The 15,958-nt window shown below is 37.3% G+C and overlaps 1 protein-coding gene across 5 annotated transcripts in view; it reads right to left on the bottom strand.

Annotated features, from left to right (window-relative positions):
* The window catches only part of LOC127942024 (transcription factor COE1-A), a 121,037-nt gene that overhangs the window by 35,703 nt on the left and 69,376 nt on the right, over positions 1 to 15,958 (bottom strand). For all 5 annotated transcript variants that reach the window (XM_052537543.1, XM_052537544.1, XM_052537545.1 and 2 more), the window contains exons 7-8: positions 5,332 to 5,413; positions 3,205 to 3,346 (exon numbers count right to left, since the gene is read on the bottom strand). In XM_052537543.1, coding sequence (XP_052393503.1) covers positions 3,205 to 3,346; positions 5,332 to 5,413 — 224 coding nt within the window. The remainder of the gene's footprint in view (positions 1 to 3,204; positions 3,347 to 5,331; positions 5,414 to 15,958) is intronic.

Here is a 15,958-nt window from a genome sequence, read left to right as displayed (position 1 = left end):
GTTATTCTGTGGTATTATTTGGTTTGTCTTCAATTAAAACATCCCGTGTTATGTGATAAAATAACAAAAATACTACTAGAATATTTATACAATTTTAAACATAATTAATAATATTATTATTAATATTAATAGTAATTAATAGCTATAAGCAATAGTTCCTGTAGCTTAACTGGTGGCTGTAACAACACCAGGGTTGAGTGTTTGATTTGTCTGCTGAGTTAATACATTTAAAGATGAATACAGTATACAAAGTTATTGAAAATTAATCCAATTTGATTTAAAGATGTTAAAAGCAGAAACTAAAATCACCGAAACTATAGAGTGAATATAAAATTATTGCCCACATGAGGTTTGTAGCACATTAGTGCACACAGTGGACAGATTGTATCCCCTTTCCACGTCCCTAGGGTTTGTGCTTGGTGCTCTGGGACTGAGATAGAGAGATGCGCTCAGCTGAGCCATTTTTCCCTCTTTCCCTTTCTCAAAAACTCATTTAATGCTGTAGGCTGGTGTAGCTGGGATCACACACTAACCTCCAGCTCCAGGAGATAAATACATCCAGTTGTTGTTATCGGAGTTGCCCTCGTTGAGTTCATTCTAACTGCTGTTGTCTTAATGAAATATTTCCGACCTGATCTGAGGTCAGTTTGGGGTCTATTAAAACCTCAATCATGGTAAGCACAATTAATATCATCCCTTCGCTCGTTTTTCACACTGCAACAATATACAATTAAAAAACAGCAGTTACATGTACTAAAGAATAGCGGAAAAACTAGGGCTATGGGATTCTTTTCACTCATTTTCCGACCCAGCAAACAGAAAAACGCAAACTTAACAAGCACCACTAATTAAAGTTGTGGACTGAACTGACGTGATGAGTGTATCCACTGAAATGTAATAAACTGAAACCCTAACCAAAAAAAAAAACAGGCTTTCTGTCAATACTAACTGTAAATCTGTACTTTCTGTCTTTCATCCAAATGCAAACAGACCTCCTGATAACGCTTGATGCCGCCAGCACACGGCCACAGACCCCAAGAGACCATCACAGCTTATCACACCATATTCATCCATGACAGTAAATCACCACATCATATGTTCTGTTCTTCCATCCAGATCCAACAAATTTCCCTGGACATCTAAATCCTTGACTAAATGGGACACTGATTGGATTGGTCGGACGTCTAGATAAATACTTCAAGTGTCTTTGTAAAGCACGTCAGTGCTGGCTTGGCCTTACGCAGATGGGCTCTGGGAAAGCTAACGCTAAAGCTAAACTCCACCAAGAGACTCTACAGCTATAAAGCATATAGATAATAAAAAACACCCCTTCAAAATGAACAGTTTCTGGATTTTTAAGAGCATTATTACTTTTAAGTGAATAGGTAGGAATGGCATTCTGAGTCAATTTTTTGTCAAACATAATTTAAGCAAAGTGTCAGTCGTCAGTAATTCAATATGATCGATGTGTTGTCAAAAGAAAAAAGCCAAGAACAAAACAAACATTTTAGTGATGGATTAATTACAGAGGACAGCATAATGTTTTAGAAATGCATTGATTTGTATTTTTCAGCCATTTATATTGGTATCCCAAACCATATTGGACGATATTGAGTATACTCATTCAATCCCATAATGCACCTCAACAGTGTATGACTGATACACGCTCAACAGTTGACCACTAGAAAACACCCATGCACAAATGAATTCCCACTTACATAGTTTCTAAATTCACTAACTTGTTCACATTCGCTTATTCAGTGGACTTTATTTGTGAAATAATGTGGGTAATAGTGACTAGTATAGGGAAGCTAAACTTAACTTAGCTTAATACAGCAGCTTTCATCTAAGATGAAGGATATAGAAATGTTGTATATAAATGTACAATGTATCCAATACTGAGAAGCAATAAGTTTGCAATGAGTATGTTCTTTACCCAGCATTCATGAGTGCTGTGTTTTAATGGACTTTGGGGTATCATGCTTTTAGCTTAGCAACACGCTAAAAAAAGACTCCACAGGAATTGACTGTAAGTCCTGTCTCCACATCATAAATAGTACTATATTTTCAGTAGTACCTCAGAGAATCATATAAAAAGTATAAAAACTATCATATAAATATTGTATAAAAACTATAGAACTATAATGCATGAATATGCTAACCATCAGTATTATGGTATTAGTACGTAGCTTCCTCATATTTAAAAATCTGTGCTTTTGAATTTAATGTGTCTAGCTCTATGCATCATTTTTATCCTCTGCATTCAATTAAAGCCCACCATAGTAATTTCTGCAGATGGAGGGAAGGGTTAAAGGAATGAGGGAGGGCACAGGTTAGTGCTTTAATTAATCTCTGCTTCATCTTTTACTCTGTCCGCACCACTGGAGAAGTGACTTAAAGGGCCAAAGCTCACGGACAGCTCCAACAGCTAAGTGTTATCTCTCACCAACTCATTCACACATACTGGATGGAGTTGAAGATTTTGTATCAACACACTATTAATAAAATGTAGATTTGTGTGCGTGGTTATTGTCAGAGGTTTGCAGAGGCTTACTGCATATTTCATTACAGCATAATAAAGCGTGAGTCTATATGATCTGTCAGGGTCCCTGTTCACACACTAGCCAACCTCCACTTGCTCCTTCTGATGCCATTTTTCGTGTTTGGGATTAGGATGGGAAAATTACGGAGCCCCGCACATGACATGCAAGAAAAAATACATCAATTGTGTGCACAATTTACTTATTCGTTCCATCAATTTACTAAATCGTGCACACGATTACCATTGCATTCCCTCGATTTACTATTGCGTTCCCTCGATTTACTATTGTGTTCCCTCGATTTACTATTGCGTTCACTCGATTTGCTAAATTCTGCGCACGAATTAACAAATCGAGGGAACTAATTAGTAAATCGTGCGCACAATTTATAAATCGAGTGAATGCAATAGTAAATCGAGGGAATGCTATAGTAATCGTGTGCACGTTTTAGTACATTGAGGGAACGAATTAGTAAATTGTGCACACAATTTTTCTTGCATGTGACGTGCGGGGCTCTGTAGAAAATACTTTTTGAATCAGTTTGTTTCAATTCATTAAAACGAATAAGACTTCCCAATTCTAATTAGAAGCCAATTCAACAGAAAGTAGCAAATACATCCCATTTATCTGCTAAACTCTCTGTGTTAAATCCACAGTAACTCACCGTGCTCCAGGTATGACGCCGTTCCCTCCGACGGGTCCAGCCGACGAGCTCTTCTGCCATGTTTGGAGTTGTTGTGCACAAACATATTGTCCGAAACAGCCAGAACGTGTCCTTCTACGCTCACTGTCGTCGACACAACCACCTGTAAAGGCCGGGTATGGGTGTAAATGACAGAAAAGGAATTTCATTTTGTCACTTTGAAGTAAAGTGTGTAATTTTTGCGCCACTAGCGGTGTCAGCCGAAGTTGACGCCTCACCTCAAAAGCAGCGCTGCGATTAAAGCACTCGCACTCTCTAATCATTTCCATGCTGTACACTAATTAACACCATATACAAACACACTTCTCTGCCTATCCCACAATGCCCTGCTCTCTCGACTGATTGCTGATAGAGGTTGGCTCGGATTAATTCAATTAAAAAGTGGGCATTACTGAAGCACCCAATGGGAAAAATGTACTAAACGTGTGAGGTCACCATTATGAGTGGCAGGAACGGGCCCTCTTAAGCTGCAGAGGCCCCCTGTTACCCCACATAGAGCCTCTTATTTCAATTGCTGTTAAGCTTTGAGAGGAAATTCTGCCTCTTTAAAAAAAATAAAGGACTGGGGGAAGAGAGGTAAGTCTCTGAGGGATGTTGCTAAGTATATACTTACAGTTTCACTTTATTCTTTCTCCCGACCTAATCTCCGTATCTCTTTTTTTTTTTTACTTCTCACGGTCCTTGATGCTTAAAGGTGTGAGTCCCTATAATCTCTCAATTGTTTCTCCTAGATAGCAATGACATGGGAATTTTCAAGTGACGATTCTCCTGCTTCTCAGATTTTTCTGCTGAGAAGAGAACCCTAGTAATCACATGCTGTTCCCTTTAAAATTTCAAAAGCAATCTGAACTAAATAAAAAAAAAAAGGTCAGAGATCTAACTATGAGCTCAAATGTTTCTCATTTCTAAGGTCACATCTGACCAGTCCATTCGAGCTTGATACACCACATTAACATCTCTGTTCTCTTACTGTTTCTCAACATGTGTCTTATTTGTGGTTCTCCTTTAAGGAATTTTAGAAGTAACGTCTGAGACTGCTAGCAGCCACCGCACTATAACATCACATTGTGTATGTGTGTGATGGAAAGTCTCTCTTCTGCATTCTTGCACGCTCGCTGTATAAAATATGACTGCGTTCTGCTGCTAATTACACATTCACTGTGAGTTCATTTGTAGAGTGCTGCAAATGATTCGTTTATAGACAGAACTATACAGACAGCTGCTGAGATAATATCTTACTTCAGCACTGAATACTGATCCAAAAACAGGCTGATATTTTGGAAACTTGGTGTGTGTGTGTGTGTGTGTGTGTGTGTGTGTGCTCTTGTTTTTGTGACATACCAGGACACAATTCTGTATAATGACACAGGTATTACAAGGAGAGGGCAACTTATGAGGACATAACCCATGTCTCCATTTTTCAAAACACTTATAAATCATACAGAATTTGCTTTTTTTTTTTTTGAGAAAGTAAAAATGCGCAAAGTTTCCTGTGAGGGTTAGGGTTAGGGGTAGGGTTGGTGAAGGGCCATAGAATATACAGTTTGTACTGTATAAAAACCATTACGCCTATGGCATGAACCCACTTTTCACAAAAACAAACGTGTGTGTGTGTGTGTGTGTGCGTGTGTGTGTGTTTAAGAGGGCTTGTAAAAGCAACAAGGGTCACATACCAATGAATGACTGGAGGTCAAGGTTTTGTGTTTCTTGCAAAGTAGTGATAGGTTATTTACTCAATGTCTCACACTCAAACACACGCGCACTGTGCGAGTGAAACTGTTGTGCAATTATGCAGAGTGTGTTTACAGGCTTGAAGCCAGATTTTAAATACCATCAAATGCTGAAGACAGTAAAACTACATACAGAGAAAGGAATATTTCATGCATGAAAAAATAAATAAATAAAATAAATGAGACCATAGTTATTCCAAAGATTTTACACTGGTATACAAAAACATCCAGAACCAGACCAGATCAGCAAAAGCAGACTAAGAGAGTTGGAAACACTGAGTCAGAAGGATGGATGTTTGGAAAGTGAGCAGAAGTAATGAGATAATGAGTGAAAAAAAATTAAAGACACATGGTTTACCTGAAAGCGCCGCATGTCCCGTGGATTTCCTGCATTCTTCAGGCAGTTCTGATTGCATTTCAGGAAAAATTTGAGAAAAAATCTGCAAAGGAAGATAAATGATTGGTTAGCGGTGGACTGAAGGAATCCTTTGAATGTTCTGAAACAGGATTGATAAACATTTAAACCCTGTAAATGGGCCAGCTGACCAGTTCACCAAAACTCTGGCTGAGTGAAATTAGACAGATCCAATTAGAACCACAAATGGTGATTCTAATGCCACAGGAGAACCTTTGTAAGATCCACAAAGATCTTTAGATTCCAGTTCTAAAGAAAACATCTATGTACTGGTACCTTAAAGATTCCTATAAAAGTTTGATGAGTGGAATTTTCTTATATGTTGACATATTTCTTGTTGAAACTGCAACTAGTGGTGGGACATATAAAAGTCCTTGTATTTTTTATTATAATGAATAGCACACTGTAGCAAACTGTAAATGGCTAATAGATATTTTATGATGAGCATGTTTTTAATTTCTAAAATCAAATAAATTTAGGAGAACAAAAGTAGTTTGTCATAATTTTTGGTTTGGCAACAAAACTAAACACCTGAAAATGTTATCTTACAGAAGCCCCCATTGTGTCAGAGTCAAAAATGTCTCTTAAATATCAGATAAATTGCCCTTTAATGACAAGGCAATGTTAGTCCAGGTTGTAAAATGTAAAACAAAAATTAAAAAAAAAAAATCGACACATTCATAAATTAGTACCGATATTTATAAATTAGTAATTGATGATATATGTGAAAAATAAATAATTAAAAAAAAAAAAACTCTTTATCTTAAGAAATATACTTCTTCCCAAGTATATTAAGACTTTTGTCCAGAAAATCAAATATCCAAATTACCCAATGAAACAAAAAAAAAAGCTTCTTGGTTAGAAAAAGTTTGCTTCACACAAAAACAAACAAACAAACCCACCCACCATACAACATTTTTTAAGAGAGTATGAACTTTTACACTCCCTAAAAGTTCAGAAATACAAACACATGCACAGACAAAAACACACAGCAACAGGCAGTGTGCTGAAATGTGAAGAGTCCATCTGTCGCATGGGGAAACGCTACTAAGACAGCTCGTCGATTGAAACACACACACACACACACACACACAGACTCCAAACCAAACAGACAATGTCTGTCTCTCTCGTAATCATGCTAAGCACAAAGCGGGCACATTTATGGGCACTATCACAAACCCTTCATACACAGAATGGCATTAGAGCTGTAACAGCACAATACCAGCTGCTCTGACTGGCATACAACCAGTGTGTGTGTGTCTAACTGGATGATGGCATGGCACATATCAGTCTGTCAGGACCTTTTCTTCTCATGTATTTCCCTCTCCTGCCTCTTTTTTTTTTGGAATTCTGTCTTTCTCTTTTGTCAATATGAAACTGTTAATGAATCAGCTATTCTTACTATAACTTGCACACTCGGTTTCAAACACAACCACAATTAGTCAGTTCCAAAAGCATCAATGCAACAAAAGTTTGGTAACTTTATTATGCTGCCTAGTAAGACAACTAATTTTAACCAAATCTGAAGGCAGCATGACATGTATCCTTTACAGAGAAAGCAATGCCAGAATACACTGTGAAAAAGATACCTATAATCAATTCAAACTGTCAAGGGGGGTGTACAATTTGTGGATTAACAAAAAGTTAAGTTAGAAAATCTCAAATAAAATTAGTTTGCAGAATATTTTGCCTTTTTATATAATGGCACTCCTACATGTCTTAAGTGTCCAAATTAGAGCTGAAGATCTTTGCCTGAACCCGATGGGACCCGTCGGGACCCGACGGGTTCGGTCGGGTTCGGGCTTAATTTCTATCATCTTACGCGGGCTCGGGCCGGGCTCGGGCTTGCGCTCCGGTTTGCGAGGTAAACGAGCGGTCATGTGATGCGTTTCGATTAGCGCGAGAAAGATGCGAAAATGAATGCTGAGCAGGTGTAACGGAGGCTTGCCTCTGGTGATTACGTTTTGGTTGCACCAGCAACTAAAGCAAACTCTGAGGTGTGGAGAAGTTTTTATCATGTTTATAATGAGAATAATGAGTGAATAATGACGCACCATCAGTGAGCGCAGGGGCGCGCTGAAGACATCTACAGTACATTTAATCATTTTCCTCCACAAAAACATGTAGACCTAGCCTAATCTCTGTGAGTAAAGGTTTTTCAAATGATAACTAAATTTTCATTGAGTCTTAAATGCATAATGTTGACAGAGTATTTACGCTAATGTTGGCATTATTCTTTTATTAAATAAAGCAAATCCGGCGGAGCCTTTATCTTAATTTCGTTATTGCCAAATACCCATCTTAATTAAAAATTTATCTTAATTTTATTTTTTTTAAATTACTCGTTTTTATTGGTGCGTTGGTCTAATTATAGGCTAAATGAGCCTATGTCTAGAATGCTGAGATGTTACGATGTCACAGAGGACTTATTTTATTTATTTATTCCAACTTCCAAGTGGTCTAGGCTACGGTAGTTATGAGTAAATTATGTTAAAACATGAATAAATTACTCATTGTTGACAAAAGGCAAAAGAGCTGTGTGCGTGCACACATTTAAATAATGTCGAGCTGTAAACGGGTTCGGGCTTTAAAAAAGCTGTCAGTCAAAATGTACTTGTCGGGCTCGGGCCGAAACCTGTCGGGCTCGGGTCCTGTACATTACAGCTATTACAGCTCTAGTCCAAATTCACTGTAGATGTGCATTTGTGTGTCTATATCCATTTTGATATGTGTTTTTATGCATGTCAGGGTAATATCAGGAGGCTGCTTACTTTTGACCTAATGTGGCCCGACAAGCCCAGTTACTTGTTAAAGAGCACTCAGGTGTGTGTGGATATGGTTATTTGAAAGAGCCTCGCTGTCGTCTTCAGTTAAGGGCACTCCAATGAAGGCCAATTACTAGAGGGGTTGAGTGTGGAGCTAACAGTGAGACACCTGTGACCTCTCTAGAACAGATCACAATACACCACCGCTGATGAATTCATTAGAAAAACAGAAGGATACACTAAATAAAACAAAGATCCTTACAGTAAAATAATAATCATTATGACATGGCAAGTATAGTTCAGGTTGTAGTTCACATCTGGAACATGAACAACATCATAAAAAACACAAAAGTAAAAATAAAAAGGGTGACAAAGAATCTACTAATTTCTTTACTTTAAACCAATCTCAATCCAAATGGTCTACTGTAAAAAAAAAAAAAATAAGATTATTATTTTATATTATCAATCCAAACATTTAATCAAATGCACTTATTGTGACAAGTACATCAATAAATGTGAAACTCTAAATTAATACTAAATTCAAAATTCACTTTTTAATTACCATAATGTTATTATATTCAGAATGGTTCACAGTGTTAGAGTTGGGTCCGAGTCCACCTTTGTCGAGTACAAGTCAAGACCAAGTCCACAAACATCGAGTCCAAGTCCGAGTCCGAGTCCAAAAGGGGCCGAGTTGGACTCAAGTCCGAGTTCTTAAAGGCCGAGTCCGAGTCGAGTCCGCCCGAGTCCAGAAAGTAATTAAATTAAAAAAGATTATAAATTGGCATTGTAAATTTTTACATTCTATTAATATTTTAACCTTTCAACCCATTAAACCAATGGCAATATAAAAATTTTCTAAAACAAATACCACTGTTACTTCTAGTCATTTCCATTGAACATTTTTCTTTTATGTCAACAGAACTAGTTTCCTATCAAAAAAGGTTTCAAATGTTTTATTGTATTACAAGTGCATGAAAATACAAATGAACCTATTTTATTATTGTATCACACTATATTGTCCTCCAGTTAAAGCTGACATTTCAGTTATTTAATGCCTCTCCCCCACATTTGACAGAGGTAAAGTGCAGCCAATGAGGAGATCCTTAATGATGACATTATGAATTGTCTGTTGTCTTGGGAAAACTTGCATCATAAAGTTGCACTGCTTGTTTGGTCAATTCAAACAAAAATATTGGTCAAATATATATATATATATATATATATATATATATATATATATATATATATATATATATATATATATATATATATATATATATATATATATATATAATTTTTATCTATTTTTTTTTTTAAGATGCATGTTTATAATCTGTATATTGTAGATTATGTATAGGCCAAAGGGGTTTTCAGGGAAGTTGGACTACAATTAAGACTCTAAGACTCCATGATTAACAGGAATAAGGGATGATTTAGGAAATATCTGTACTGTATTTATAGTTAATGATGACAGATTCACGAATTGAGTTTGTAGTAAACAGAACATGAACACGTGTAGAGCAGCTGATGATACTGAATGGCAGCACGTGCCGGTTTGAGCGATTCTCGTTCTCGAGTCAAGAACCGGTTGCATCGGTTTTCAGATCATCAGTAAACTGAACCGAAAATCGTTTCTTTCGGACGCGTCCGATTCGAGAACCGAGGAGCTGATGATACTGCGCATGCATGATTCAGGGTGAAGCCGACTGACTCACAACGCGTCTGAACCGAACTGATTCTTTTGGTGATTGATTCTGAACTGATTTTGTGCTAATGTAATGAGTGCGGGTAAACCGAGGGCTTGAATGAAGGGCAATCTGACAAAACGTAAGTTCATTTAATAACAAATACATCACAATGGATTATGTATAGTAAGTGGATCATGGTTTCTGCGCTGATGACACCTAATTTACTTTATATCTTCAAGACTTAAATCCTCTTATGCACATTATTGCAGTTACTGTATATGGGTGTGTTGTTGCAAAACTTAATTGTAAACTTTTTATGATTATGAGGTTTTTAACTGACTGGAATTATTATTAGTGCCTTTATATATTTGAATGTTTGATCGACATCCGTGCAGTAAAATGACATAAGGGGAGACATTCATTAATTTATCATCTCAATTTTATGCTGGTTTTATTGTTACACACGCGGACTCGACTGTACTCGGAATATTTTCAGAGTCCAAAATGTTCGAGTCCATGTCAAGTCCGAGTACAAATTCACCCGAGTGCGTGACAAGTCCGAGTTCCTTCAAAATTGGACTCGAGTCCGGACTCGAGTCCGAGTCCAAGTTCGAGTACCCCAACTCTAGTTAAAAAGATGGATTCTCATGCTAAACATGGCCAAAGTTGAAAAAATTATTTAAAAGAATGACTAAGAATCTCTGTGCTGAAGATCTTACTTCGGGGTTGGTACAAGTTTCAGCTGGGTTTTTTTTTATCGTGGATCTAATGACGTAGACGAGAGTGGAACTCCTTATATGAGCATTTCTCTCTGAAAAGCGCGTCCACGCACACGCTGGCCAGTACTGGATGCAGTACTACTCTATATGTACTCAAGATTAACATGAGATTAGGTTCAACTGTGTATGTTATGTACCCTTTAATGAACATAATTTAATAGAAAGTGGCAGTATGTTGAAACAAATCACAATGGTGTAATTTAAAAACTCATGCGGCATTTAGAGCCTTGTTAAACTGTATTGTGAGTGGTTGACGCTGTAGAAACAGGTTTTTGCATTTCCTGAAATTCAGTAGGGCTGATATCATGATGAGAGAAGCTTTTGCATGAGGTAATCTAATTTGGTTAATAAATGCAAAACAGTGGCTATAGCTGCTTGTGCCATATTTCAGTATGGTGCGAGCCACACCAAGAGTAAATGAGCCCATGTGAACAGCACAGCAGCGTAAATTATTCACGGGCTGAGATGGCAATTATGGCTCTGAGCACAACCAACATTAATATTTTATGAGGGCTAACGCACACTTCCAAGTGAATCAGAGAGAGAGAGAGAGAGAGAGAGAGAGAGAGAGATTGGGAGGGGGGGGGGGGGGTCTTCCCTATCCCTATCCTCTTTCTTTGTGTTTGTAATTTTTGGGTCTCTCTCTATCCTTGAACTCACTCACTTGGTCTCTTCATCTCTCAGCCTCACCAACTAATCTATTCTGCATGATTTACATTATGCCAATCAACATTTCCCAATTCCCTACAAATAGATTTAAATGTATGTTATTACACATTTACAACATAGTAATAAAGCAGTTATACCATGCATTAACTGCAAAATACTCTGTTTCTGAGCATTTATACCGTTTCACTTTAAAGCACTGGCTTATGTACGTAAAATGATATGCTAAGAGACATTAATCATGAAAAATTTAGTGACATTTGACCAGATCAATCGTTTTGTGGAATACTGTAGAATTGGCTCCCGGTGTAGTGGTGAGAATTCAATGCTGATAGCAGCAGTCATTTGATAACACTATTGCAACAGTGTCAACACCACCATGCCAAGAGAAATACTAGGCATATTCTTGTGTGCGTTTACATATAATAAATAAATTAATTAATAAATTGGTGGTTATGTTTTATTTGGCATATTTTGTTGGTTTAAGTGAATTTGAAACAGTGTACCCATTCTCTTTCACATAAAACTCAAATAATACCACTATCAGTTAATAAATAATGCCATCTAGTATGTCATCTAATAAGTGAAGTCTTACATATATCACACATCATGCCCTGAAAGTAATAGAGAAATATCTCATCGTTAAAACCCACATGACATATAGTTCTCCAATCTTCTTCTCACATTAATGAGACATGTTGGGCCAAGTCTGATTGTCACTGTCATGGAATATCATAGATTCTCCATTGTCAGTGTGTCAAACCTGTTGTAATGCATTTTGACCAGCTCTATTTTAATGTATGCAGATCATTTTTCACTTTTTGGTGCAATTTAAAAAATGTTGGTAAAAATTTCTCATAAAGTTTCCCCGTGTTTCATGGAAGTAAGTAAGTCACATGGCTATCAAATGACATGAGGCTGATTTCATTTTGCAATTAAATATTCCTTTGATGCCAGTTCTATGACTCAAAAAGGGTGTGACATGATTACTAGATGTGATGTCACTCAAAAGATGATGTCATTCCATGGTTGAATCACTGCTATGGATTGACTCCCTCCTTACTCTTGCTATCATGTTTTAAGATTGAATTTCTTTCTCTCTCTCTCTCTCTAGCCCCAAAAACTAAACAGAAAGAGAAATTCATGCAGGAGCATCATTTTACACAAGCAATTCTTAATATGCAGGACTGGTAATTGCTCACCCCAGAGTGGGAACAGAGAGCTGTCAATCAGACCAAGATGTCCCTGGAGATATGGAAATCAAGTTGATGACTGGTTCACCTGGATCATATTCATGCTTATATTCGGTGTTGTAAGCACAGTTTTTCTATAACAAGACACCTTGTTTTTTTGTGGTGCTAATATAGCTACTTGAGCTAGAAACACAAATATAATGAATGAAAATGTTGATGGTTTGTATTTTGGTGTTGTTGGGTTGTGCATCCCTTAATGGGGATTCCGTCACACACCTTCAGAATATTTAAACAATGCAAAACATGGAAGCAGTATATAAAATTATGTTACTTCATGAATCAAATCAACAGATTAATATAATTTTAATTCTAAATAACTATTTTATTTTTAACAGTTTATTTAAATATTTAAAGGAGTAGTAGCATCTACATGAATACTGGCACTTTTGACATACTTATTACGGGCAGCAACTTGCATTGGCCCAACAGGAAATCGACTTTTTAGCCAAAAGCGCACACGCAGTCCATACTTTCACGTGGCAAGAAAGATGACCTGACCTCTTGAAACATCTTTGACAAAATCACCAACGAACCAACCCAGTTATAGAAATAGAGAGGGAAGAAAAGAGAGCAAAAACAGTGTAAGAGAGAAAGGAAAAGAGAGAGATGGGTCTCCTTTAGTGTCTATTGTAAAAGACTGAAGGCAAACAACTCAATAATTCATGAGAGCAAGATTGATTTTGGGGGCTAGCTCAGGGGGTGCTGGTGTGGTGGTCTAGCTGGGAAATCATTAGGCCAGCTAACACACACAGAGAGAGGCAGGCTGATTAACAGTTAGCAGGGCTGGGAGGGTCCCGTACCTTGGGGGCTGGCAGATTTACTTTTGTTTTCTTGCACACAAACACTGGCTTTATTCCTCTTCTTTGTCTGTTTGTCTTCTCTAGGGAGGTGAATTGAGTGGTGGGTTAGACCAGGGCAAGAGACGAGGGAAAACAGAATGAAGCGCACTGGGAGTGAGTGAGGGAGTTTTTGTTTGGCTAATGATTGTGTTTTGATATTTGTTTTGTCTTCATGTCTCCTGTTAAGTCTTTAATTTTGAATTTATTCAGCCTCTTATTTTGAAAGTCTCTTGTTTTCTTTCTTTGCTTTCCTTTTCCCTTGTGATTCCATTATTATTTTTGTATATAAAATACCTCTTGTCTGGCTGACATCATAAGATTATCATATTCATGAGATTTATGAGTTTCCTTTCCTTTGTTGATGCATTTCCTATTGAAACAGGAAGTTGGGGAGGAACATATTAAAAGGCAATTTAAAAGGAGTAGTTCACCTCAACCAAAAAGGAAAAGCCATCCCATGATTTATTCACACTCAAGACATCCTAGGTGTATATGGCTTTATTCTTTCAGACGAATACCTTCGGAATTATATATAAAAAAAATGTACTGGCTCTTCCAAGATTTATAATGGCAGTGAATGATGTTCGAGATTTTGAAGCAAAATAAAGTACATCCATCCATCATAAAAAAGTACTCCACATGGCTCTGGGGTTTAATAAAGGCTTTCTGAAGCAATACGTTCGTCTAAGAAAAGTATACATATTTCAAACTTAAATTTCTAGCTTCTTCTAACTGTCATAAGTGCATTCACGAGAGAGTGGCGTTCCAGTGGATGACATAGGATTTAGGTTTAGTGTAAACTCAGGTGAGAATATGTCAGCTAAAACAAGTTTTTTTTACAGCAAAGGAAAACCCATCATTTCTTGGCTTCTATCAAATCTTCCAAAAAAAATTATTTACAAATTCTCTTTTTGTTAATTCATTTTTTTTTACTTTTAATTCATGACTGGAGTTATGTTTTGCTCTCTTCTTTGCGTTTCCGCATTCGTCACTTCTCACTGGAGCTTAAGCTACGTCTACGCTCTATGTTAGTCATGAATCATTGATATTCTTGGTCTTTTTTCCCAAAAGATACTGTTAATTTCTACTTATTTTCACACTAATAATTTGGCTAAGCTAACAGACATGGACTAGAAGCCTTCATTTTCAGTCCATGGCATTTCAATTCAATTGTGCATACAGAAATTGCTACGTATATTGCTAGTTTAGAAAGTGGCCTGAGCCCGTGTAAAATTATAAGAATTAAACCCAAACCTGACCGAACCCATCGGGTCCCATCGGGTTTGGGCAAAGATCTTCAGCTCTACCCCAGGTGCATTTATGCCATGATACCAGGTAGATTTTTTTGTCATTGATAGTAATAAAATGCACTTTGGGTTCTGATGTATCTCCACAGGGTGCTAACAATTTGTCTCAAATGTAATCCAAAATATTGTACCTTGTTATGGCACATCCAGTAGTCATTACAGAATTGAAACAAGTCCTTGCATTGTACACACAGACCATCTCGCGCTCTATAACACAAGACAGCCAACCAACTGTATGCTCCAGGCATGTGAACGATTTTCTGCACGTGTCAGCAGACAGCTTACACAACGCTGAGAGGCACTTTCCCATCTCAACCAGAAATTGGATATCACGTCTCTCTACATATCAAAGGCATAGATGTGTGTACAGCTGTACAAATGCTTGCCGGATACACATAACACCCTGAAAATGGATGTTTCCACGTCATTATTTTCGCAAATATCAAAAGAGGTGGCTGATGTCTGATGAGACACACTCTTTTGTCATCGCTGGCTCCACAAATAATTCATAGACAGCAGAGTGAAGTCGAGGCACTGAGAACTCATGCTGACAGCCACTACGTCCACATTCTTCCACCTGTCTTATCCTGTCTTCAGCAGAGACAAATAAAATGACAACAAGACGGTTTCTCGCTCGGACTGGTCAACTGTCTCCAGATGATGATCTCATTCATTGTCCATCTGATCAGATTTGGGAAGGGTTTGACTTGCCAGAAAAAAGAGAAAGGATTAAGGGCTACTATGAGAGTCCTTCATCTGATGAAAAATGGAACGATTAAATGAGAACTAAATGAGAAGTTTCTCAGGTCTTACACTGTAACCAGGAATAACTAATAAAGTGTCTATAGAAATAAATAAAAATCTCTTTCATGCTGATCTAAGTTCCCAAATTAGGTAACATAAGTTCAACACCTTAGGGCTGATGTAAATGGCGTCTGATGACTAATTTATTATTTTTGGTTCCCAGGCATTTGTTTGTTTCATCGGGGGTTTCCTCTTATGTCACACTCCGAGGTTCCCATAGGTGTTTCTGCACATGCACACTCTTCAAAAGCAGCTTTTACTGAGGACGCGCTAAAATATATCGATTAAAATGTATATTTAAATAGAATAAAGGATAATATATTGTATTGCATTTTAGCTTGCTTCGCGTCCCCAAGAGCATCATTTAAGTCCATACTGTATGTCTTACTAAGAAGAAACTATGCTTCTAACCGCAGATGGCAAGCTGTAGTTCCAGCCATGTAAGTTTGCAACACTGTTTGCGAAT

This window comes from Carassius gibelio, chromosome A21, assembly GCF_023724105.1.
Source record: "Carassius gibelio isolate Cgi1373 ecotype wild population from Czech Republic chromosome A21, carGib1.2-hapl.c, whole genome shotgun sequence".
Lineage (NCBI taxonomy): Eukaryota > Metazoa > Chordata > Actinopteri > Cypriniformes > Cyprinidae > Carassius > Carassius gibelio.
This window is presented reverse-complemented; position numbering and strand designations above follow the sequence as displayed.